At 29.2% G+C, this 26,262-nt stretch overlaps 1 protein-coding gene across 3 annotated transcripts in view; it reads left to right on the top strand.

Moving 5' to 3' along the window:
* The first annotated feature begins 339 nt into the window (after positions 1-339).
* The window catches only part of LOC142349950 (epithelial sodium channel subunit beta-2-like), a 53,915-nt gene continuing 27,992 nt past the window's right edge, over positions 340-26,262 (top strand). Inside the window, exon 1 of one of the 3 annotated variants that reach the window (XM_075401810.1) lies at positions 340-429. Coding sequence is in view for 1 of the 3 variants with exons in the window: in XM_075401812.1 (XP_075257927.1) it covers positions 1,586-1,598 (13 nt within the window). In the remaining 2 variants the exon portion in view is untranslated. Of the gene's footprint in view, positions 430-1,395; positions 1,599-1,804; positions 1,884-26,262 lie in introns of those variants that run through there. The other 2 variants (XM_075401812.1, XM_075401811.1) reach the window with 2 other exon arrangements.

Genomic DNA, 26,262 nt, shown 5'->3' on the forward strand with positions numbered 1-26,262 from the left:
CAGCTATGAATTTCATAATAGTTATACTCGTAGCCAACATTATGGGGGAGGGGTGTTGTTTTGAACCTCAATTTTGAAGTAGTCACATGGACACAAAATAGTGAGAAATTTATTGCCCTAGATAAGTTCAAATAAAGCTTAAGCCTTCGCCGAGGTGTTCTAAAATGGGTATAAATTGAGGCCATCGCGGTAAAAAATAATTTGTTCAACCCATTTCACTACTCTTGCTCCACAAATTTCCTGTGTTTCTTTGACCCAGGAAAGTCACTTGGGACGAAATTAGCGCCCAGATTTTTGCTGACCGGTAAACCAGTTATCTGTTTTTCCAACAGAAGAACACCAAAATGCAAATTATTTCCAGCAGTATATTTTACAGACGAACTGCTTATCTATTTTTTCCCTTGAATTTCGAGGTGTTTATACTTTATAGTTAGTTTTCTTTGCCTCGAAAATTGCAGAAGGAAATCAAGCTAATGTTATTCTCGTAGTAATTTACTTCTAAGTACAAAAAAAATTTTAATACAACTTGCAAAATTCTTATATTTCTGATATTACATAAGTAATATGGATACCTTATAAGTATGGATACCTTATAAGTATACTTATAGTATACCTTAAAAAGATGTTGATAAGAAAGATTTGACTAGATTCCTTTATTGTCTGACCAGCTTAGTGTGCTGGTCTGGTGGGTTGTAGTTAACCAACCCCCCCTTCCCAGGTACCATAAATTTACCACTGTATGTTAAGTAATTGTACTGAACAAAAGTTCCACTGGTAAAATATTTGAAAAGATTGTTAACATCTTGATCAAAAATTTCCGAGTAGTTCTTTTCCGTTTGCGCCCCCCATATTACGTTATGCACCCCCAGTTAGAGAGCACGTGTCATTACATGTTAAATCATAATGTAAAAATATGGCACGTGTGTCTGGGGGTGCAAATAATATGCACCCACTAAGCTGGGGGGGGGGGGGCACAAACGGAAAAGATCCGAAATACATGTAGAATAAACTTACATGCCGACCTTTTCGTAACATCTTCCAGTTCTTAAGACGCTTTTCAAATTTCTGCTCAAATAGTGGCGTCCTTTATGGTTGATTTGAAGCTCGTCTGGTATTTAACGATAGTCGAATTAACGTTCATATCATGGCCACTAACTCAGTTTTCTTTAATGAGGTCGAAGACCATAAAACGCTTCCATTTCTGACGGATTGGCGTTTCTGGTTCTCGAAAATTTAAACACCCATAAATTATTCTCCTACGATATTGAGAAAAATCCTAAATTTTTGAACAATGTCTGGGGGGTTTGAATTGGAGGTATCAATTTCATTTATGGTCAAGCATATTGTATGTTTAAAAAGAGCGCGAATTTCAAGATAATTTATATTTGATTGAGTCCTTTATTATTAAACAATCGATAAATATTCTACACATAGTTTTATGCTTTCTCAGATGAAAATATTTACTGAAACGATTCGAGTTGAAAATGTTTTGATTAAAATGGTTTTCTGTTTCTCCAAATTTATTTAACTAAAACGGACCTAATATATTCTGTTATTCTACTTGTTTCGAATTCCTCGTGTTACAATGACAAATGAAGGTAAACGTTATTCGTAAACCGTACTACCCTGTTATCTCAACATATTCGTTCCGTTATAAACAATTTATTTTTGGAACATCATATTCAAATTTTAAATTTCATATCTTTGAGATGTAATATCAGAAGTTGATATAAGACAATGAGACACCAGCGCAGCTCTTTTATATTTCACATAAGCCGATATCGGGTAAAAGTTCCCATCACAGTTGTCCAGGACTGCTCGAAAACAGGCATCGCGGAAAAATTGAACTGTTTTTATAATTTTGAAGCAACTCTGACTCACAGGTACTGTTGTGCATACACGTGTGCAACTCTTATACTAAAACATGTTAGTCAATGATACTATCTTTAATGGTTAACTTATTGAATTAAATGATCAATTGCACCATTTACAACGATATTTTTTCTATATTTTGTAGATGATTTTTGAAACTACCAAAGTTCTGCGGCTCTTTTAATTATCAGAGTTTTTAATTTTTTTTACGCATTTCCTGTTTTCATTTGTTCTATTTACCTGCAACACTGATTGCTGAGATAGTCATTCATCACAAACGCTTTTTAAAAACACTTTTTAAAGTATTTTATTGCATTAAAATCGAATAGAACCTTTACATTGCAAAATCACATTTGTTCGAGTACATACACTCGGCATTTTGCTGTTTAACGCATGTGTTTTACACACATGTATTACGATCAGGAAAGTAAGCGAGTGAGAATAAGTCCCACACGCTCCATTTTTTGTATATAGGTCTGTATTTTTCGCATTTTACAGTGTGCGAATATAAGCCACAGTCTAATTGATTCTAATCATTTGATCTCTTTACTCTTTTGCGCACTTTTGATGTCAGCGGCTACCACTCTTCATGAATTTTTTTAAGAAAAGAGTTTCGATTTAACAGAGGGATTTTCATGATCTTATTAAGTCGGATTAATTAATAACCAAAATGTAACAATTTAAAAATTGAAAAATTAGTAACCAAAACGTAACCACTCAGATGACAAAGGAAGGGCTCAAATTGGTGCAAATATTTGCTGACGCGATTAGCGACGAAAAAGGGAAATTTGTTCGGTGATTCTATCATTGTCGCTGAATTTAGGTATATTTGCTGAAATACCAAAAAATAACGAAATGCATTTTTTGTTTACATCGAACAGTTCAGACTCAATTTCAGATTAACTTTCAATTTTTATAAGTCTTTGTTATTATTAAGGCTAACATTTTTGTTATTATTATTTTTATTCTTCTTATGAATATGATTATTATTTTTTATTATTTTCATTATATTCATTAATACAAACATTTTTCGATAATAAAAGCAATATTTTTTATCCTTTTTCCTAAAAATTTATTTTTACTCCATCATAACCAATCTACTGATATTTAAAGTCTTCATCTATCTGTTTCAAAAATTACTAACTACGTCAGTTCTGTGATTTTGTTTTTTCCCGATTTGATGCAACTGTATTATAAAATATCATCAATTAATAACATCAATTATTTTTAACTCTAGAGTTAGTTGAGTAGAGAATGATTTGATCTTCAAGGAAAAAACTTTTTTTCAGCTTTGGAGATACACTGACTAATTATGATTACCCTAACTTAACGCGTTTTTAATAAAAATGCAAAAATCTGAAGGGAATTTATCAGGTCAAGGGCAAAAATTTTAATATCCACTTGATACGTTTTTTGACTTTGAAAGCAACGGCTGCAATTTAGGCTGCACTGATGTCCATCATAGTTTTCAAACCACAAAAGAGATTATATTCGCTCGTTGAAATGAACTTCGTAACTCATTCGATGAAGTTAAGTTTTGATAGCGAATAAAATTTTGACATCGTTTGACTTTTCATTGATTGCATAAGGCTCGTTAATGTGCGTTTGCTCATAATGTTCCGAACCCGTTTATCCACAATTTTGAATTCATTGTCTACCAAAAGAGGAAGAGATAAAAAACTATCAAAAAGTGATTAATAAAAAAAATTGCTTCCGATTCAAATCACTTGGAAAGATAAATAATGCCACGTTAGTGGGCTATTAGACCTGGCATTATTGAAACTACGAGAGAAGACAATAAAAAAATCAAATGGCAACGACAAACAATTACATCCAAAACCCGATTTTTATCTTTTGAAATTAACTTAAAGTAAAAATTACAATAACGAAGTTAAAATAGCGTCCAATTGAACCCAATTTAACAAATTGATTTGTACCTCAACGGACCAAAAATGGGACCAGTCTTCGATGAGGCTCAGTAATAAGAAGACAACAATGACCAAAAACGGCAATGTTAAAAAAATACGTTTTATTTTTAAAACACATAATTTCAAATAATGAAAACCGTTATGAAGAGATTGAGACCTGTTATTATCTAGAATAAATCGTGCGTCTATAAATACAAACGACAAATTCAAACAACGAGAAACACAAAAATTCCATTCAATTTTGCGAGAAAACGGTACCGAAGCCGTTAAAACCACATCTATTCTGTAAAAACTGAGATATAATTAAATGCAGCGCGTTTTTTTATACCAATAATGAGATATGTGACCCCTGAAAAACGAAACCAGGTAACAAGTATCAAAAACAGATATTTTTTGAAAGCAATTAACTTCAATGTCATAAAAAAGTCACCCATCAATTGAAATCCTTGAATACGTACGTTTATTTCTCAATAGCCTTTCAGATCCTTCATTTTTCAGAATATGTCACACTTCTACGATAAATAGTTGAAAATCAGAAACTATAATAAGTATTTTGAAAAAAAAATGTATCGGAGCCGTTAGAACAATAAGCAACGCACTAAATCGTTACATATATCCAACTATGCTTTTTGTCAATAAAAATGTTTTGATGTTTGGAATTAAATTAATGAGACTAGGTAGCAAGCAAAAAACTCAGTAAATTACAAATATAAAAAACACTTACATGAACGAAGGACCTTTTTTGGCTTTGGTTGATAGCCAATTTTTTTCTGACTTTGAAATCAAATGTTTTAAACGTATATATATACATATATATATATATATATATATATATATATATATATATATATATATATGTGTATATATATATATATATATATATATATATATATACATATATATATATATATATATATATACCTATATATATATATATATATATATATATATATATATATATATATATATACGTTTAAAACATTTGATTTCAAAGTCAGAAAAAAAATTGGCTATCAACCAAAACCAAAAAGGGGCCTTCATTAATCCATAGGATGCCGCAATAACCTGCAATTATCCATAATTTATTAAAAAAGACTACAAAAAAAAACGACAAATATGGACAATAAACAGAAAAACCCCCTGTAAAGTCTGCTAGAAGACGGTGTATTCATTGCAAAACCTTAAGTGTTCATTTGTGATAGCCGAGCTATAAACGCCAATAACGTGATATCTGATCTGTCAGTAATGTTACAAGAGAAGAAAAAATGCCTCAAATACTGTAAAAAGTCCAAAATTACAAAATTTGTACTATCAAAGCAAAAAAACAATAGTTCAAAGGTGAAACCGCAAAATGTACAATAAATTAATCCATTAGAAAGATTATTCGAGCTTTCTTTGTTGACTTTGAGCTACAAATTGATCATAAAAGAGAAAAAATTGAGCAAAACTCAAAAATGCCTTTTTTATTTTCAAAATATGTGTATTTAAAAGACAAAACTGCTGTAAGCTTTCGACGCAAAAACTGGATAGGTTTTCTTCAAACTGTTCGGGAAGCCATTTGACCTGTCATTAGTACGCTTTGAAATGAATTTTTTTCTGTAATTAACGTAGAAAAAATTTAAAAAAAAATATCAAAAAAAACGTCGAGTGGTTACAATCCAAATGTTTTGGGTTTTCAAAAAACAGCCTTTGCCCCAAGAATAGCCTTTCTGTTGTCCTTCGTCAATTAGGACATGTAACTCTTCCGAATGTATTGGATATTGATGTTTCGATTGAAAAATTTGAAAAAAATTGACTAATACGCTTTTTTATTCATTTTTACACTCTCTGTTTTTAGAGGTTAAGCAAACAATGCTATTCTTTATTAAAAAAACTTAAGCCGGACGGGCTTTCTAATGATACCACTCACAACCATCTACGATGAATATATTGATCGGTCCAAATTGACTGAACAAAAAAAACCCTGTGGGTCAGAATAGTAATTGTTATTTGTGTTTCAAAAGTTTTCCATTATAGTGTGGTTATGAATTTTTATATATGGGCTATATAATTTTTTTTTCAAAAAAAGCTAAACTCCTATTTTTTCATTACCTATAATAGCAAGGTCATTGGCAGCTACTTATGTAGACTTTTTTTCAAAGCAAACGATTACTCTTTTCAAATCATAAAATTTCACGAATAATAGCCTAGGTGAAATTCTAATCCACTTAAAGTTATCATTTTTTATTTGTGCTCTTTAGCAGTACAGTCATTAAAATAAAATGCCGTTTTTAAAAATAAAAACAGATAAAGCAGTGACGAATACCATGCACTCACCAAACAACAACGATTGGTAATAATCAAAAACGGTGGGGAGGGGGGGGGGGGTTATTCAGAATGCAATAGGAGAAATAGATGCTGATTTTTATACGTGTTCAATTTAATTGCATTATAGCTTAAACTTGTCGCAAAGAACTGCCTGATAATATTGTCTGATAATTCGACCATTTTAGTTAAAGAAAAATAATAAGATCAATTTTGCGCGCAAAAATTTACCCCCTAGTCAGCTTTGTTCGATTCAAATCTCAATGACGTCACAGGGCTCGAGTTTGACATTTTGTTGGGCCTAATTTATTTCAATTTTTAAACAGGTACAAGATGAAGTAAACATGAATCACGATAGTTGATAGATTTCACCCTTTTGCTGTGATTGATGTGAAAAGTGAATGAATGTCTTAATGAATTATTTCAAGGGAAAATTTTAATGGACCCATTTTTGAAGTCGTTCAAATTTGTGGCATTCAAAATGACACTTGACGCGCTTTTGTTGTTGTTGTTTATGTTTTCAACTCCATTCTCGCTAGCAATAGTTTTTACTTCAATTCTAACCTGTTTAATTTTTTTTATGAATTCAGATGTCAAAACTGGTTTTTCATTGTATCACTTATCTGTCAACAAAATTTACACCATTTTTTCGCGTCATAATTTGGAGTTGTAACTGTAACTTTTTAAAAATGTGTGTCTGAATTTTAATTTTAGAACGAGCGGAAGACCTGATACCAAAAAGTGAGTAACTAAGTAAACAATAATTGATGGAAAGTCAAAACTGTCTGTTCAATTTCTTAGAAAGGGGGCAAATAAAGCCAGTCTATTGTAACTGACCTGCTTCGAACTGTTATATTAACTTTTTAAAGTTCAACGAATTTTTAATACTAAGAAATGTCAAGTCATCAGCTTTTTAATCATCAAAAATTTGTTGCTCTCCCATTTTTCCCCAATATGCAATATTTTAAATGCCATCTCTGCGCAATGACCGCCTCAACCAAACTTTCTATTTCATTTGTGAGCAAATTTATCTAGTTTCGAAGCCAAAATTTGCTTTTTATTTTTTTAATAAGTTGAATCAAAAATATAAGCTGAATAGTAAATTGTCTGTTATTCTTTTCTCTGTAATTTTTCTTTTAGTTGCCTCCACCCGAGTCAAGGATTTTATAAAATTGATGTAAGAAATGCGCTGAAATAGCGCTGAAAACGCGCTAAAACATTACATAAAAATGTGTTGGTTGAAAACTGGAAAGCACGGAAATTATGCAAGAAAATTACTCAAAGTCCCCGAACTTTCAAAAAAAATATATTCAACACGTTTCAAGGCATTCAGCTCATTTTTTCATACTTCTGCTGTAGTCTCAAGAGTTGTAACAAACCCATACACCCTAGGCCACTTTTTGGCACATTTTACCCAAACATGTTCGATCATGCGCGCGGATGGAAAATTTTTGGCTATTATTCCCTGTATGTTAGGATTGTTGCCTGAAAATGTAAAAGACTTACCTTAAGTCCATTTTGAACGTGGCAGATTTATATGTTAATAAAAGATATTTACACACCGTGGAGATTACTGTTTGTATACCCGACAAATGCCTAAGTGCTATAATTACAGTCTACAGTTGCCATGAACCTTTTTTGCGCAGTACCAGAAATCTGGATGTCTATTGTAAATAAACTATTTATTAGTATTGCGTAATCAGGGTTAATTCCTGCATACGCAACTTTAAAGCACAAAGGTTTATAAGTTTATAATGGATATTTAAACCCTGTGAAGTATATTGTTTGTATACAAATGCTCGAGAGCTATAAATCCAGTGAACACTTTTGCGCAGTAGCAGAAATCTGGACTTCTATTGTGAATAAACTATTACTGGTATTGCGTATGCAGTCTCAATTTAAAGATTTTGTTTATTAACTAAATGTGAAACGTCTGGGTAGGAAGCATTCTACATTCTGATGAAAATATTACCTAAGGGCTATTTTTAGAACACAAATTAAAACTCAGATGAAACAAATAACACTACAATAGAAGTAAACATGAATCCCGATAGTTGATAGATTTAACCCTTTTGCTGTGATTGATGTGAAAATGCATGTTTTAATGAATTATTTCAAGGGAAAATTTTAATGGACTCATTTTTGAAGTCGTTCAAATTTATGGCATTCAGAATGACACTTGACGCGCTTTTATTGTTGTTTATGTTTTCAACTCCATTCACCCTAGCGACAGCTTTTACTTCAATTCTAACCTGTTTCATTTTTTTATGAATTCAGATGTCAAAAGTGGTTTTTCATTATATGACTCATCTGTCAACAAAATTAACATCAATTTTTCGCCTCATAATTTGGAGTTGTAATGTAACTTTTTAAAAATATGTGTCTGAATTTTCATTTCAGAACGAGCGGAAGACCTGATACCAAAAAGTGAGTAACTAATTAAACAATAATTGACGGAAAGTCAAAACAATCTCTTCCAATTTCTTAGAGAGCGGGGCAAATAAAGGCAGTCGATTGTAAATGACCTGCTTCGAACTGTTATATTAACTTTTTAAAGTTCAACGAATTTTTAATATTAAGAAATGTCAAGTCATCAGCTTTTTAATCATCAAAAGTTTGTTGCTTTCCCATTTTTCCCCAATATGCAATATTTTAAATGCCATCTCTGCGCAATGACCGCCTCAACCAAACTTTCTATTTAATTTGTGAGCAAATTTATCTAGTTTCGAAGCCAAAATTTGCTTTTAGTTTTTTTAATAAGTTGAATCAAAAATATAAGCTGAATAGTAAATTGTCTGTTATTCTTTTCTCTGTAATTTTTCTTTTAGTTGCCTCCACCCGAGTCAAGGATTTTATAAAATTGATGTAAGAAATGCGCTGAAATAGCGCTGAAAACGCGCTAAAACATTACATAAAAATGTGTTGGTTGAAACCTGGAAAGCACGGAAATTATGCAAGAAAGTTACTCAAAGCCCCGAACTTTCAAAAAAATATATTCAACACGTTTCAAGGCATTCAGCTCATTTTTTCATACTTTTGCTGTAGTCTCAAGAGTAGTAACAAACCTTTACACCCTAGGCTACTTTTTAGCACATTTTACCCAAACATGTTCGATCATGCGCGCGGATGGAAAGTTTTTGGCTATTATTCCCTGTATGTTAGGATAGTTGCCTGAAAATGCAAAAGACTTACCTTAAATCCATTTTGAACGTGGCAGATTTATATGTTAATAAAAGATATTTACACACAGTGGAGAATACTGTTTGTATACCCGACAAATGCCTAAGGGCTATAATTACAGTCTACAGTTGCCATGAATCTTTTTGCGCAGTACCAGAAATCTGGATGTCTATTGTAAATAAACTATTTATTAGTATTGCGTAATCAGGGTTAATTCCTGCATACGCAACTTTAAAGCACAAAAGTTTATAAGTTGATAATGGATATTTAAACCCTGTGAAGTATATTGTTTGTATACAAATGCTCGAGGGCTATAAATCTAGTGAACACTTGCGCAGTAGCAGAAATCTGGACTTCTATTGTGAAGAAACTATTTATTGGTATTTCGTATGCAGTCTCACGTTGAAGATTTTGTTTATTAACTACATGTGAAACGTCTGGGTAGGAAGTATTCTAATTTCTGATGAAAATATTACCTAAGGGCTATTTTTAGAACACAAACTAGAACTCGAACTGGTTCAGATTGTTAATAGACCTCCCTATCATTTATTACACATAAGCCATATGATTCAGACGTATTACGTTTTGACGAAATTCGTATCCGAAAACAAAAAGTTTGAACATGCTGAAAGCAAGTAAATGATTCTTCAATAGAATTTATTTAAAAGAGGAAAAAAAGCATTCTGAAAGATATTAATCTGAAAGAATCGAAACTTTGACCTCATTAATTGTTATTTTGGCCAGCAAAAATCAGTGGTTTTTGACAGGGAAGAGAATCATCGAGCAGAAAAAAAACGCAAATTGATAGTAAATTCTACCCCCGCAGTTTAAATCAGGTTAATTCATCATTTGAAATGAATTCATCGTTTGAAGTGATACTAAGAATTTAAAACGAAATCCTTGAGGAATCGGAAAAGTATAGAAACATCTTGTTTTATAGTTTTGAAGGATCTGTCAGAAAAACTAGTAGTGTCAAGGAGAACAGTTGGGTGTAACAACATCTTGTCACTTTGGTTGCAGAGAATACAAAGACACGGAAGAGAAAAAAAACGGAAAAAACCTTTTGTTTAACAGCATTAAGGTTCCCTCAAAAAACAAATTGGTATAAGGAAGCAAAAAAAGGAGAACATCTGGAAACCGGAGGAACAGCTTTTTGTTTGTATATCATCGGAGCGCATCAAGAATCCCTAAGGAAGAGGAGTGGTTCAAAACAGAAAACTTGTGGAAAGTAAGTTAAAAAAACTTCTTTTATCTTCATGTAGCTCCTCCATCATTGGTAATTTTTTCCCATATAACTCATCCACGGATCATGAAAAGGTATTCGAAACATCAAAATAGTTAAAAATTAGCATCCCTTAATCATCAGTAAGCATTTTTAAGTTTTAAAGGCGAGGAGCTGAGATTGGTCAATTAGCAAATAATTAAGACACATGCTAAGATTGCATCACACATAAAAAAATTTTATGACCTATCAGATGTGAAATGTGAAAACTACTTTAATGACTAACACAAAACTACTTTAAAAACATTAATTTTGCTCACATAACATATGTATGAGTCATCAAAGCTTAATTGTACATCATTTCTTTCCTCTTAATGTACCATTCCTAGAGGTAAATTTCTTTAGCAAAAGTTGTTCTATTTGTGGAAACTAACACAAAACTACTTTAAAAAACATCAATTTTGCTCATATAGCATATGTATGAGTCATCAAAGGTCAATTGTACATCATTTTTTTTTCTCTTAATGCACAAGTTCTAGAGAAAAATTTCCGAAGATAAAGTTGTTCCATTAGCGAAAACTAACACAAATATACTTTAAAAAACATCAATTTCGCTCATATAACATATGTATGAGTCATCAAAGGTCAATTGTACTTCATTTTTTTCCTCTTAATGTACAAATTCTGGAGAAAAATTTCTATAAAAAAGTTGTTCCATTAGTTGAAAACTAACACAAAACTACTTTAAAAACATCAATTTTGCTCATATAACATATAAAAGAGTCATCAAAGGTCAATTGTACATCAGTTTTTTCTCTTAATGTACAAGCTCTAGAGAAAAATTTCTATAGAAAAAGTTGTTCCATTAGAATTAGTTGAAAACTAACACAAAACTTCTTTAAAAACATCAATTTCGCTCATTTAAAATATAAAAGAGTCATCAAAGGTCAATTGTACATCATTTTTTTTCTCTTAATGTACAAGTCCTAGAGAAAAATTACTAAAGGAAAAGTTGTTCCATTAGTGAAAACTAACACAAATTTTTTTAAAAACATCAATTTCGCTCATATAGCATATGTATGAGTCATCAAAGGTCAATTGTACATCATTTTTTTTCTCTTAATGCACAAGTTCTAGAGAAAAATTTCCGAAGAAAAAGTTGTTCCATTAGCGAAAACTAACACAAATATACTTTAAAAAACATCAATTTCGCTCATATAACATATGTATGAGTCATCAAAGGTCAATTGTACTTCATTTTTTTCCTCTTAATGTACAAATTCTGGAGAAAAATTTCTATAAAAAAGTTGTTCCATTAGTTGAAAACTAACACAAAACTACTTTAAAAACATCAATTTTGCTCATATAACATATAAAAGAGTCATCAAAGGTCAATTGTACATCAGTTTTTTCTCTTAATGTACAAGCTCTAGAGAAAAAATTCTATAGAAAAAGTTGTTCCGTTAGAATTAGTTGAAAACTAACACAAAACTTCTTTAAAAACATCAATTTCGCTCATTTAAAATATAAAAGAGTCATCAAAGGTCAATTGTACATCATTTTTTTTCTCTTAATGTACTAGTCCTAGAGAAAAATTACTAAAAGAAAAGTTGTTCCATTAGTGAAAACTAACACGAATATACTTTAAAAAACATCAGTTTTGCTCATATAACATATGTCTGAGTCGTCAAAGGTCAATTGTACATCATTTTTTCCTCTTAATGTACAAGTTTTAGAGAAAAATTTCTAAAGGAAAAGTTGTTCCACTAGCGAAAACAAACACAATTTTTTTAAAAAAAACATCAATTTCGCTCATATAACATATGTATGGTTCATCAAAGTTCAATTGTGCATCATTTTTTTCCTCTTATTGTACAAGTTCTGGAGAAATATTTATACAGAAAAAGTTGTTCCATTAGATGAAAACTAACACAAAACTACTTTAAAAACATCAATTTTGCTCATATAACATATAAAAGAGTCGTCAAAGGTCGATTGTACATCATTTTTTTCTCTTAATGTACAAGCTCTAGAGAAAAATTTCTATAGAAAAAGTTGTTCCATTAGAATTAGTTGAAAACTAACACAAAACTACTTCAAAAACATCAATTTTGCTCATATAACATATAAAAGAGTCATCAAAGGTCAATTGTACATCATTTTTTTCTCTTAATGTACAAGATCTAGAGAAAAATTTCTATAGAAAAAGTTGTTCCTTTAGAACTAGTTGAAAACTAACACAAAACTTCTTTAAAAACATCAATTTCGCTCATTTAAAATATAAAAGAGTCATCAAAGGTCAATTGTACATCATTTTTTTTCTCTTAATGTACTAGTCCTAGAGAAAAATTACTAAAAGAAAAGTTGTTCCATTAGTGAAAACTAACACGAATATACTTTAAAAAACATCAGTTTTGCTCATATAACATATGTCTGAGTCGTCAAAGGTCAATTGTACATCATTTTTTTCCTCTTAAAGTACAATTTTTAGAGAAAAATTTCTAAAGGAAAAGTTGTTCCACTAGCGAAAACAAACACAATTTTTTTTAAAAAACATCAATTTCGCTCATATAACATATGTATGGTTCATCAAAGTTCAATTGTGCATCATTTTTTTCCTCTTATTGTACAAGTTCTGGAGAAAAATTTATACAGAAAAAGTTGTTGCATTAGTTGAAAACTAACACAAAACTACTTTAAAAACATCAATTTTGCTCATATAACATATAAAAGAGTCGTCAAAGGTCGATTGTACATCATTTTTTTCTCTTAATGTACAAGCTCTAGAGAAAAATTTCTTTAGAAAAAGTTGTTCCATTAGAATTAGTTGAAAACTAACACGAAACTACTTTAAAAACATCAATTTCGCTCATTTAAAATATAAAAGTGTCATCAAAGGTCAATTGTACATCATTTTTTTTCTCATATTGTGCAAGTCCTAGAGAAAAATTACTAAAAAGAAAAGTTGTTCCATTAGTGAAAACTAACACGAATATACTTTAAAAAACATCAGTTTTGCTCATATAACATATGTCTGAGTCGTCAAAGGTCAATTGTACATCATTTTTTTCCTCTTAATGTACAAGTTTTAGAGAAAAATTTCTAAAGGAAAAGTTGTTCCACTAGCGAAAACTAACACAATTTTTTTAAAAAAACATCAATTTCGCTCATATAACATATGTATGGTTCATCAAAGTTCAATTGTGCATCATTTTTTTCCTCTTATTGTACAAGTTCTGGAGAAAAATTTATACAGAAAAAGGTGTTCCATTAGTTGAAAACTAACACAAAACTACTTTAAAAACATCAATTTTGCTCATATATCATATAAAAGAGTCGTCAAAGGTCGATTGTACATCATTTTTTTCTCTTAATGTACAAGCTCTAGAGAAAAATTTCTTTAGAAAAAGTTGTTCCATTAGAATTAGTTGAAAACTAACACGAAACTACTTTAAAAACATCAATTTCGCTCATTTAAAATATAAAAGTGTCATCAAAGGTCAATTGTACATCATTTTTTTTCTCATATTTTGCAAGTCCTAGAGAAAAATTACTAAAAAGAAAAGTTGTTCCATTAGTGAAAACTAACACAAATATACTTTAAAAAACATCAGTTTTGCTCACATAACATATGTATGAGTCATCAAAGGTTAATTGTACATCATTTCTTTGCTCTTAATGTACCATTCCTAGAGATAAATTTCTTTAGCAAAAGTTGTTCTATTAGTGAAAACTAACACAAAACTACTCTAAAAAACATCAGTTTCGCTCATTTAACATATGTATGAGTCATCAACGGTCAATTGTACATCATTTTTTTCTCTTAATGCACAATTTCTAGAGAAAAGTGTCCGAAGAAAAAGTTGTTCCATTAGCGAAAACTAACACAAATATACTTTAAAAAATATCAATTTCGCTCATATAACATATGTATGAGTCATCAAAGGTCAATTGTACATCATTTTTTTCTTCTTAATGTACAAGATCTGGAGAAAAATTTCTAGAGAAAAAGTTGTTCCATTAGTTGAAAACTAACAGAAAACTACTTTAAAAACATCAATTTTGCTCACATAACATATGTATGAGTCATCAAACGTTAATTGTACATCATTTCTTTCCTCTTAATGTACCATTCCTAGAGATAAATTTCTTTAGCAAAAGTTGTTCCATTAGTTGAAAACTAACACAAAACTACTTTAAAAACATCAATTTTGCTCATATAACATATAAAAGAGTCATCAAAGGTCAATTGTACATCATTTTTTTCTCTTAATGTACAAGCTCTAGAGAAAAATTTCTATAGAAAAAGTTGTTACATTAGAATTAGTTAAAAACTAACACAAAACTACTTTAAAAACATCAATTTCGCTCATTTAAAATATAAAAGGGTCATCAAAGGTCAATTGTACATCATTTTTTTTCTCTTAATGTACAAGTCCTAGAGAAAAATTACTAAAAGAAAAGTTGTTCCATTAGTGAAAACGAACACAAATTTTTTTAAAAACATCAATTTCGCTCATATAACATATGTATGGGTCATCAAAGGTCAATTGTGCATCATTTTCTTCCTCGTAATGTACAAGTTCTAGAGAAAAATTTCTTGAGATAAAGTTGTTCCATTAGTGAAAACTAACACAAATATACTTTAAAAAACATCAGTTTTGCTCACATAACATATGTATGAGTCATCAAAGGTTAATTGTACATCATTTTTTGCTCTTAATGTACCATTCCTAGAGATGAATTTCTTTAGCAAAAGTTGTTCTATTAGTGAAAACTAACACAAAACTACTCTAAAAAACATCAATTTCGCTCATATAACATATGTATGGGTCATCAAAGGTCAATTGTTCATCATTTTCTTCCTCGTAATGTACAAGTTCTAGAGAAAAATTTCTAGAGAAAAAGTTGTTCCTTTAGAACTAGTTGAAAACTAACACAAAACTTCTTTAAAAACATCAATTTCGCTCATTTAAAATATAAAAGAGTCATCAAAGGTCAATTGTACATCATTTTTTTTCTCTTAATGTACTAGTCCTAGAGAAAAATTACTAAAAAGAAAAGTTGTTCCATTAGTGAAAACTAACACAAATATACTTTAAAAAACATCAGTTTTGCTCACATAACATATGTATGAGTCATCAAAGGTTAATTGTACATCATTTCTTTGCTCTTAATGTACCATTCCTAGAGATAAATTTCTTTAGCAAAAGTTGTTCTATTAGTGAAAACTAACACAAAACTACTCTAAAAAACATCAGTTTCGCTCATTTAACATATGTATGAGTCATCAACGGTCAATTGTACATCATTTTTTTCTCTTAATGCACAATTTCTAGAGAAAAGTGTCCGAAGAAAAAGTTGTTCCATTAGCGAAAACTAACACAAATATACTTTAAAAAATATCAATTTCGCTCATATAACATATGTATGAGTCATCAAAGGTCAATTGTACATCATTTTTTTCTTCTTAATGTACAAGATCTGGAGAAAAATTTCTAGAGAAAAAGTTTTTCCATTAGTTGAAAACTAACAGAAAACTACTTTAAAAACATCAATTTTGCTCACATAACATATGTATGAGTCATCAAACGTTAATTGTACATCATTTCTTTCCTCTTAATGTACCATTCCTAGAGATAAATTTCTTTAGCAAAAGTTGTTCCATTAGTTGAAAACTAACACAAAACTACTTTAAAAACATCAATTTTGCTCATATAACATATAAAAGAGTCATCAAAGGTCAATTGTACATCATTTTTTTCTCTTAATGTACAAGCTCTAGAGAAAAATTTCTATAGAAAAAGTTGTTACATTAGAATTAGTTAAAAACTAACACAAAACTACTTTAAAAACATCAATTTCGCTCATTTAAAATATAAAAGGGTCATCAAAGGTCAATTGTACATCATTTTTTTTCTCTTAATGTACAAGTCCTAGAGAAAAATTACTAAAAGAAAAGTTGTTCCATTAGTGAAAACTAACACAAATTTTTTTAAAAACATCAATTTCGCTCATATAACATATGTATGGGTCATCAAAGGTCAATTGTGCATCATTTTCTTCCTCGTAATGTACAAGTTCTAGAGAAAAATTTCTTGAGATAAAGTTGTTCCATTAGTGAAAACTAACACAAATATACTTTAAAAAACATCAGTTTTGCTCACATAACATATGTATGAGTCATCAAAGGTTAATTGTACATCATTTTTTGCTCTTAATGTACCATTCCTAGAGATAAATTTCTTTAGCAAAAGTTGTTCTATTAGTGAAAACTAACACAAAACTACTCTAAAAAACATCAATTTCGCTCATATAACATATGTATGGGTCATCAAAGGTCAATTGTTCATCATTTTCTTCCTCGTAATGTACAAGTTCTAGAGAAAAATTTCTAGAGAAAAAGTTGTTCCATTAGTGAAAACTAACACAAATATACTTTAAAAAACATCAGTTTTGCTCATATAACATATGTATGAGTCATCAAAGGTCAATTGTACATCATTTTTTTTCTCTTAATGCACAAGTTCTAGAGAAAAATTTCCGAAGAGAAAGTTGTTCCATTAGCGAAAAATAACACAAATATACTTTAAAAAATATCAATTTCGCTCATATAACATATGTATGAGTCACCAAAGGTCAATTGTACATCATTTTTTTCTTCTTAATGTACAAGTTCTGGAGAAAAATTTTTAGAGAAAAAGTTGCTCCATTAGTTGAAAACTAACACAAAACTACTTCAAAAACATCAATTTTGCTCATATAACATATAAAAGAGTCATCAAAGGTCAATTGTACATCATTTTTTTCTCTTAATGTACAAGATTTAGAGAAAAATTTCTATAGAAAAAGTTGTTACATTAGAATTAGTTGAAAACTAACACAAAACTACTTTAAAAACACCAATTTCGCTCATTTAAAATATGAAAGAGTCATCAAAGGTCAATTGTACATCATTGTTTTTCTCTTAATGTACAAGTCCTAGAGAAAAATTACTAAAAGAAAAGTTGTTCCATTAGTGAAAACTAACACAAATTTTTTCGAAAACTTCAATTTCGCTCATATAACATATGTATGGGTCATCAAAGGTCAATTGTGCATCATTTTCTTCCTCGTAATGTACAAGTTGTAGAGAAAAATCTCTAGAGAAAAAGTTGTTCAATTAGTGAAAACTAACACAAATATACTTTAAAAAACATCAGTTTTGCTCATATAACATATGTATGAGTCATCAAAGGTCAATTGTACATCATTTTTTTTTCTCTTAATGCACAAGTTCTAGAGAAAAATTTCCGAAGAAAAAGTTGTTCCATTAGCGAAAACTAACACAAATATACTTTAAAAAACATCAGTTTTGCTCATATAACATATGTATGAGTCATCAAAGGTCAATTGTACATCATTTTTTTCCTCTTAATGTACCAGTCCTAGAGAAAATTTTCTAAAGCAAAAGTTGTTCCATTAGTGAAAACTAACACAAATTTTTTAAAAAACATCAATTTCGCTCATATAACATATGTATGGGTCATCAAAGGTCAATTGTGCATCATTTTCTTCCTCGTAATGTACAAGTTGTAGAGAAAAATTTCCAGAGAAAAAGTTGTTCCATTAGTGAAAACTAACACAAATATACTTTAAAAAACATCAGTTTTGCTCATATAACATATGTATGAGTCATCAAAGGTCAATTGTACATCATTTTTTTTCTCTTAATGCACAAGTTCTAGAGAAAAATTTCCGAAGAAAAAGTTGTTCCATTAGCGAAAACTAACACAAATATACTTTAAAAAACATCAGTTTTGCTCGTATAACATATGTATGAGTCATCAAGGTCAATTGTACATCATTTTTCCCCTCTTAGTGTACAAGTCCTAGAGAAAAGTTTCCTAAGAAAAAGTTTTTCCATTAGCGAAAACTAACACAAATATACTTTAAAAACATCAATTTTGCTCATGTAACATATAAAAGAGTCATCAAAGCTCAATTGTACATCATTTCTTTCCTCTTAATGTACAAGTTCTTGAGAAAAATTTCTTAAAAAAAAGTTGTTCCATTAGTGAAAACTAACACAAAACTACTTTAAAAACATCAATTTCGCTCATATAACATATGTTTGAGTCATCAAAGCTCAATTGTGCATCATTTTCTTCCTCGTAATGTACAAGTTGTAGAGAAAAATTTCTAGAGAAAAAGTTGTTCCATTAGTGAAAACTAACACAAATATACTTTAAAAAACATCAGTTTTGCTCATATAACATATGTATGGGTCACCAAAGGTCAATTGTACATCATTTTTTTCTTAATGTACAAGTTCTGGAGAAAAATTTTTAGAGAAAAAGTTGTTCCATTAGTTGAAAACTAACACAAAACTACTTCAAAAACATCAATTTTGCTCATATAACATATAAAAGAGTCATCAAAGGTCAATTGTACATCATTTTTTTCTCTTAATGTACAAGATCTAGAGAAAAATTTCTATAGAAAAAGTTGTTACATTAGAATTAGTTGAAAACTAACACAAAACTACTTTAAAAACATCAATTTCGCTCATTTAAAATATAAAAGAGTCATCAAAGGTCAATTGTACATCATTTTTTGTCTCTTAATGTACAAGTCCTAGAGAAAAATTACTAAAAGAAAAGTTGTTCCATTAGTGAAAACTAACACAAATTTTTTTAAAAACATCAATTTCGCTCATATAACATATGTATGGGTCATCAAAGGTCAATTGTGCATCATTTTCTTCCTCTTAATGTACAAAATGTAGAGAAAAATTTCTAGAGAAAAAGTTGTTCCATTAGTGAAAACTAACACAAATATACTTTAAAAAACATGAGTTTTGCTCATATAACATATGTATGAGTCATCAAAGGTCAATTGTACATCAATTTTTTTCTCTTAATGCACAAGTTCTAGAGAAAAATTTCCGAAGAAAAAGTTGTTCCATTAGCGAAAACTAACACAAATATACTTTAAAAAACATCAGTTTTGCTCATATAACATATGTATGAGTCATCAAAGGTCAATTGTGCATCATTTTCTTCCTCGTAATGTACAAGTTGTAGAGAAAAATTTCTAGAGAAAAAGTTGTTCCATTAGTGAAAACTAACACAAATATACTTTAAAAAACATCAGTTTTGCTCATATAACATATGTATGAGTCATCAAATGTCAATCGTACATCATTTTTTTCTTCTTAATGTACAAGTTCTGGAGAAAAATTTTTAGAGAAAAAGTTGTTCCATTAGTTGAAAACTAACACAAAACTACTTCAAAAACATCAATTTTGCTCATATAACATATAAAAGAGTCATCAAAGGTCAATTGTACATCATTTTTTTCTCTTAATGTACAAGATCTAGAGAAAAATCTCTATAGAAAAAGTTGTTACATTAGAATTAGTTGAAAACTAACACAAAACTACTTTAAAAACATCAATTTCGCTCATTTAAAACATAAAAGAGTCATCAAAGGTCAATTGTACATCATTTTTTTCTCTTAATGTACAAGATCTAGAGAAAAATTTCTATAGAAAAAGTTGTTACATTAGAATTAGTTGAAAACTAACACAAAACTACTTTAAAAACATCAATTTCGCTCATTTAAAATATAAAAGGGTCATCAAAGGTCAATTGTACATCATTTTTTTTCTCTTAATGTACAAGTCCTAGAGAAAAATTACTAAAAGAAAAGTTGTTCCATTAGTGAAAACTAACACAAATTTTTTTAAAAACATCAATTTCGCTCATATAACATATGTATGGGTCATCAAAGGTCAATTGTGCATCATTTTCTTCCTCGTAATGTACAAGTTCTAGAGAAAAATTTCTTGAGATAAAGTTGTTCCATTAGTGAAAACTAACACAAATATACTTTAAAAAACATCAGTTTTGCTCATATAACATATGTATGAGTCATCAAAGGTCAATTGTACATCAATTTTTTTCTCTTAATGCACAAGTTCTAGAGAAAAATTTCCGAAGAAAAAGTTGTTCCATTAGCGAAAACTAACACAAATATACTTTAAAAAACATCAGTTTTGCTCATATAACATATGTATGAGTCATCAAAGGTCAATTGTGCATCATTTTCTTCCTCGTAATGTACAAGTTGTAGAGAAAAATTTCTAGAGAAAAAGTTGTTCCATTAGTGAAAACTAACACAAATATACTTTAAAAAACATCAGTTTTGCTCATATAACATATGTATGAGTCATCAAGGGTCAATTGTACATCATTTTTTTCTTCTTAATGTACAAGTTCTGGAGAAAAATTTTTAGAGAAAAAGTTGTTCCATTAGTTGAAAACTAACACAAAACTACTTCAAAAACATCAATTTTGCTCATATAACATATAAAAGAGTCATCAAAGGTCAATTGTACATCATTTTTTTCTCTTAATGTACAAGATCTAGAGAAAAATCTCTATAGAAAAAGTTGTTACATTAGAATTAGTTGAAAACTAACACAAAACTACTTTAAAAACATCAATTTCGCTCATTTAAAACATAAAAGAGTCATCAAAGGTCAATTGTACATCATTTTTTTCCTCTTAATGTACCAGTCCTAGAGAAAATTTTCTAAAGGAAAAGTTGTTCCATTAGTGAAAACTAACACAAATTTTTTAAAAAACATCAATTTCGCTCATATAACATATGTATGGGTCATCAAAGGTCAATTGTGCATCATTTTCTTCCTCGTAATGTACAAGTTGTAGAGAAAAATTTCTAGAGAAAAAGTTGTTACATTAGTGAAAACTAACACAAATATACTTTAAAAAACATCAGTTTTGCTCATATAACATATGTATGGGTCACCAAAGGTCAATTGTACATCATTTTTTTCTTAATGTACAAGTTCTGGAGAAAAATTTTTAGAGAAAAAGTTGTTCCATTAGTTGAAAACTAACACAAAACTACTTCAAAAACATCAATTTTGCTCATATAACATATAAAAGAGTCATCAAAGGTCAATTGTACATCATTTTTTTCTCTTAATGTACAAGATCTAGAGAAAAATTTCTATAGAAAAAGTTGTTACATTAGAATTAGTTGAAAACTAACACAAAACTACTTTAAAAACATCAATTTCGCTCATTTAAAATATAAAAGAGTCATCAAAGGTCAATTGTACATCATTTTTTGTCTCTTAATGTACAAGTCCTAGAGAAAAATTACTAAAAGAAAAGTTGTTCCATTAGTGAAAACTAACACAAATTTTTTCAAAAACTTCAATTTCGCTCATATAACATATGTATGGGTCATCAAAGGTCAATTGTGCATCATTTTCTTCCTCTTAATGTACAAAATGTAGAGAAAAATTTCTAGAGAAAAAGTTGTTCCATTAGTGAAAACTAACACAAATATACTTTAAAAAACATCAGTTTTGCTCATATAACATATGTATGAGTCATCAAAGGTCAATTGTACATCAATTTTTTTCTCTTAATGCACAAGTTCTAGAGAAAAATTTCCGAAGAAAAAGTTGTTCCATTAGCGAAAACTAACACAAATATACTTTAAAAAACATCAGTTTTGCTCATATAACATATGTATGAGTCATCAAAGGTCAATTGTGCATCATTTTCTTCCTCGTAATGTACAAGTTGTAGAGAAAAATTTCTAGAGAAAAAGTAGTTCCATTAGTGAAAACTAACACAAATATACTTTAAAAAACATCAGTTTTGCTCATATAACATATGTATGAGTCATCAAAGGTCAATTGTACATCATTTTTTTCTTCTTAATGTACAAGTTCTGGAGAAAAATTTTTAGAGAAAAAGTTGTTCCATTAGTTGAAAACTAACACAAAACTACTTCAAAAACATCAATTTTGCTCATATAACATATAAAAGAGTCATCAAAGGTCAATTGTACATCATTTTTTTCTCTTAATGTACAAGATCTAGAGAAAAATTTCTATAGAAAAAGTTGTTACATTAGAATTAGTTGAAAACTAACACAAAACTACTTTAAAAACATCAATTTCGCTCATTTAAAATATAAAAGAGTCATCAAAGGTCAATTGTACATCATTTTTTGTCTCTTAATGTACAAGTCCTAGAGAAAAATTACTAAAAGAAAAGTTGTTCCATTAGTGAAAACTAACACAAATTTTTTCAAAAACTTCAATTTCGCTCATATAACATATGTATGGGTCATCAAAGGTCAATTGTGCATCATTTTCTTCCTCTTAATGTACAAAATGTAGAGAAAAATTTCTAGAGAAAAAGTTGTTCCATTAGTGAAAACTAACACAAATATACTTTAAAAAACATCAGTTTTGCTCATATAACATATGTATGAGTCATCAAAGGTCAATTGTACATCAATTTTTTTCTCTTAATGCACAAGTTCTAGAGAAAAATTTCCAAAGAAAAAGTTGTTCCATTAGCGAAAACTAACACAAATATACTTTAAAAAACATCAGTTTTGCTCATATAACATATGTATGAGTCATCAAAGGTCAATTGTGCATCATTTTCTTCCTCGTAATGTACAAGTTGTAGAGAAAAATTTCTAGAGAAAAAGTTGTTCCATTAGTGAAAACTAACACAAATATACTTTAAAAAACATCAGTTTTGCTCATATAACATATGTATGAGTCATCAAAGGTCAATTGTACATCATTTTTTTCTTCTTAATGTACAAGTTCTGGAGAAAAATTTTTAGAGAAAAAGTTGTTCCATTAGTTGAAAACTAACACAAAACTACTTCAAAAACATCAATTTTGCTCATATAACATATAAAAGAGTCATCAAAGGTCAATTGTACATCATTTTTTTCTCTTAATGTACAAGATCTAGAGAAAAATTTCTATAGAAAAAGTTGTTACATTAGAATTAGTTGAAAACTAACACAAAACTAATTTAAAAAACATCAATTTCGCTCATTTAAAACATAAAAGAGTCATCAAAGGTCAATTGTACATCATTTTTTTCCTCTTAATGTACCAGTCCTAGAGAAAATTTTCTAAAGGAAAAGTTGTTCCATTAGTGAAAACTAACACAAATTTTTTAAAAAACATCAATTTCGCTCATATAACATATGTATGGGTCATCAAAGGTCAATTGTGCATCATTTTCTTCCTCGTAATGTACAAGTTGTAGAGAAAAATTTCTAGAGAAAAAGTTGTTCCATTAGTGAAAACTAACACAAATATACTTTAAAAAACATCAGTTTTGCTCATATAACATATGTATGGGTCACCAAAGGTCAATTGTACATCATTTTTTTCTTAATGTACAAGTTCTGGAGAAAAATTTTTAGAGAAAAAGTTGTTCCATTAGTTGAAAACTAACACAAAACTACTTCAAAAACATCAATTTTGCTCATATAACATATAAAAGAGTCATCAAAGGTCAATTGTACATCATTTTTTTCTCTTAATGTACAAGATCTAGAGAAAAATTTCTATAGAAAAAGTTGTTACATTAGAATTAGTTGAAAACTAACACAAAACTACTTTAAAAACATCATTTTCGCTCATTTAAAATATAAAAGAGTCATCAAAGGTCAATTGTACATCATTTTTTGTCTTTTAATGTACAAGTCCTAGAGAAAAATTACTAAAAGAAAAGTTGTTCCATTAGTGAAAACTAACACAAATTTTTTCAAAAACTTCAATTTCGCTCATATAACATATGTATGGGTCATCAAAGGTCAATTGTGCATCATTTTCTTCCTCTTAATGTACAAAATGTAGAGAAAAATTTCTAGAGAAAAAGTTGTTCCATTAGTGAAAACTAACACAAATATACTTTAAAAAACATCAGTTTTGCTCATATAACATATGTATGAGTCATCAAAGGTCAATTGTACATCATTTTTTTCTCTTAATGCACAAGTTCTAGAGAAAAATTTCCGAAGAAAAAGTTGTTCCATTAGCGAAAACTAACACAAATAGACTTTAAAAAACATCAGTTTTGCTCATATAACATATGTATGAGTCATCAAAGGTCAATTGTACATCATTTTTTTCCTCCTAATGTACAAGTTCTAGAGAAAAATTTCTTAAGGAAAAGTTGTTCCAATAGTGGAAACTAACACAAAAAATACTTTAAAAAACATCAATTTTGCTAATATAACATTTAAAAGAGTCATCAAAGGTCAATTGTACATCATTTTTCCCTCTTAATGTACCAGTCCTAGAGAAAATTTTCTAAAGGAAAAGTTGTTCCATTAGTGAAAACTAACACAAATTTTTTAAAAAACATCAATTTCGCTCATATAACATATGTATGGGTCATCAAAGGTCAATTGTGCATCATTTTCTTCCTCGTAATGTACAAGTTGTAGAGAAAAATTTCTAGAGAAAAAGTTGTTCCATTAGTGAAAACTAACACAAAAATACTTTAAAAAACATCAGTTTTGCTCATATAACATATGTATGAGTCATCAAAGGTCAATTGTGCATCATTTTCTTCCTCGTAATGTACAAGTTGTAGAGAAAAATTTCTAGAGAAAAAGTTGTTCCATTAGTGAAAACTAACACAAATATACTTTAAAAAACATCAGTTTTGCTCATATAACATATGTATGAGTCATCAAAGGTCAATTGTGCATCATTTTCTTCCTCGTAATGTACAAGTTGTAGAGAAAAATTTCTAGAGAAAAAGTTGTTCCATTAGTGAAAACTAACACAAATATACTTTAAAAAACATCAGTTTTGCTCATATAACATATGTATGAGTCATCAAAGGTCAATTGTACATCATTTTTTTCTCTTAATGCACAAGTTCTAGAGAAAAATTTCCGAAGAAAAAGTTGTTCCATTAGCGAAAACTAACACAAATAGACTTTAAAAAACATCAGTTTTGCTCATATAACATATGTATGAGTCATCAAAGGTCAATTGTACATCATTTTTTTCCTCCTAATGTACAAGTTCTAGAGAAAAATTTCTTAAGGAAAAGTTGTTCCAATAGTGGAAACTAACACAAAAAATACTTTAAAAAACATCAATTTTGCTAATATAACATTTAAAAGAGTCATCAAAGGTCAATTGTACATCATTTTTCCCTCTTAATGTACCAGTCCTAGAGAAAATTTTCTAAAGGAAAAGTTGTTCCATTAGTGAAAACTAACACAAATTTTTTAAAAAACATCAATTTCGCTCATATAACATATGTATGGGTCATCAAAGGTCAATTGTGCATCATTTTCTTCCTCGTAATGTACAAGTTGTAGAGAAAAATTTCTAGAGAAAAAGTTGTTCCATTAGTGAAAACTAACACAAAAATACTTTAAAAAACATCAGTTTTGCTCATATAACATATGTATGAGTCATCAAAGGTCAATTGTGCATCATTTTCTTCCTCGTAATGTACAAGTTGTAGAGAAAAATTTCTAGAGAAAAAGTTGTTCCATTAGTGAAAACTAACACAAAAAATACTTTAAAAAACATCAATTTTGCTAATATAACATTTAAAAGAGTCATCAAAGGTCAATTGTACATCATTTTTCCCTCTTAATGTACCAGTCCTAGAGAAAATTTTCTAAAGGAAAAGTTGTTCCATTAGTGAAAACTAACACAAATTTTTTAAAAAACATCAATTTCGCTCATATAACATATGTATGGGTCATCAAAGGTCAATTGTGCATCATTTTCTTCCTCGTAATGTACAAGTTGTAGAGAAAAATTTCTAGAGAAAAAGTTGTTCCATTAGTGAAAACTAACACAAAAATACTTTAAAAAACATCAGTTTTGCTCATATAACATATGTATGAGTCATCAAAGGTCAATTGTGCATCATTTTC

This window comes from Convolutriloba macropyga, chromosome 11 (assembly GCF_964194025.1).
Source record: "Convolutriloba macropyga chromosome 11, txConMacr16.3, whole genome shotgun sequence".
Lineage (NCBI taxonomy): Eukaryota > Metazoa > Xenacoelomorpha > Acoela > Convolutidae > Convolutriloba > Convolutriloba macropyga.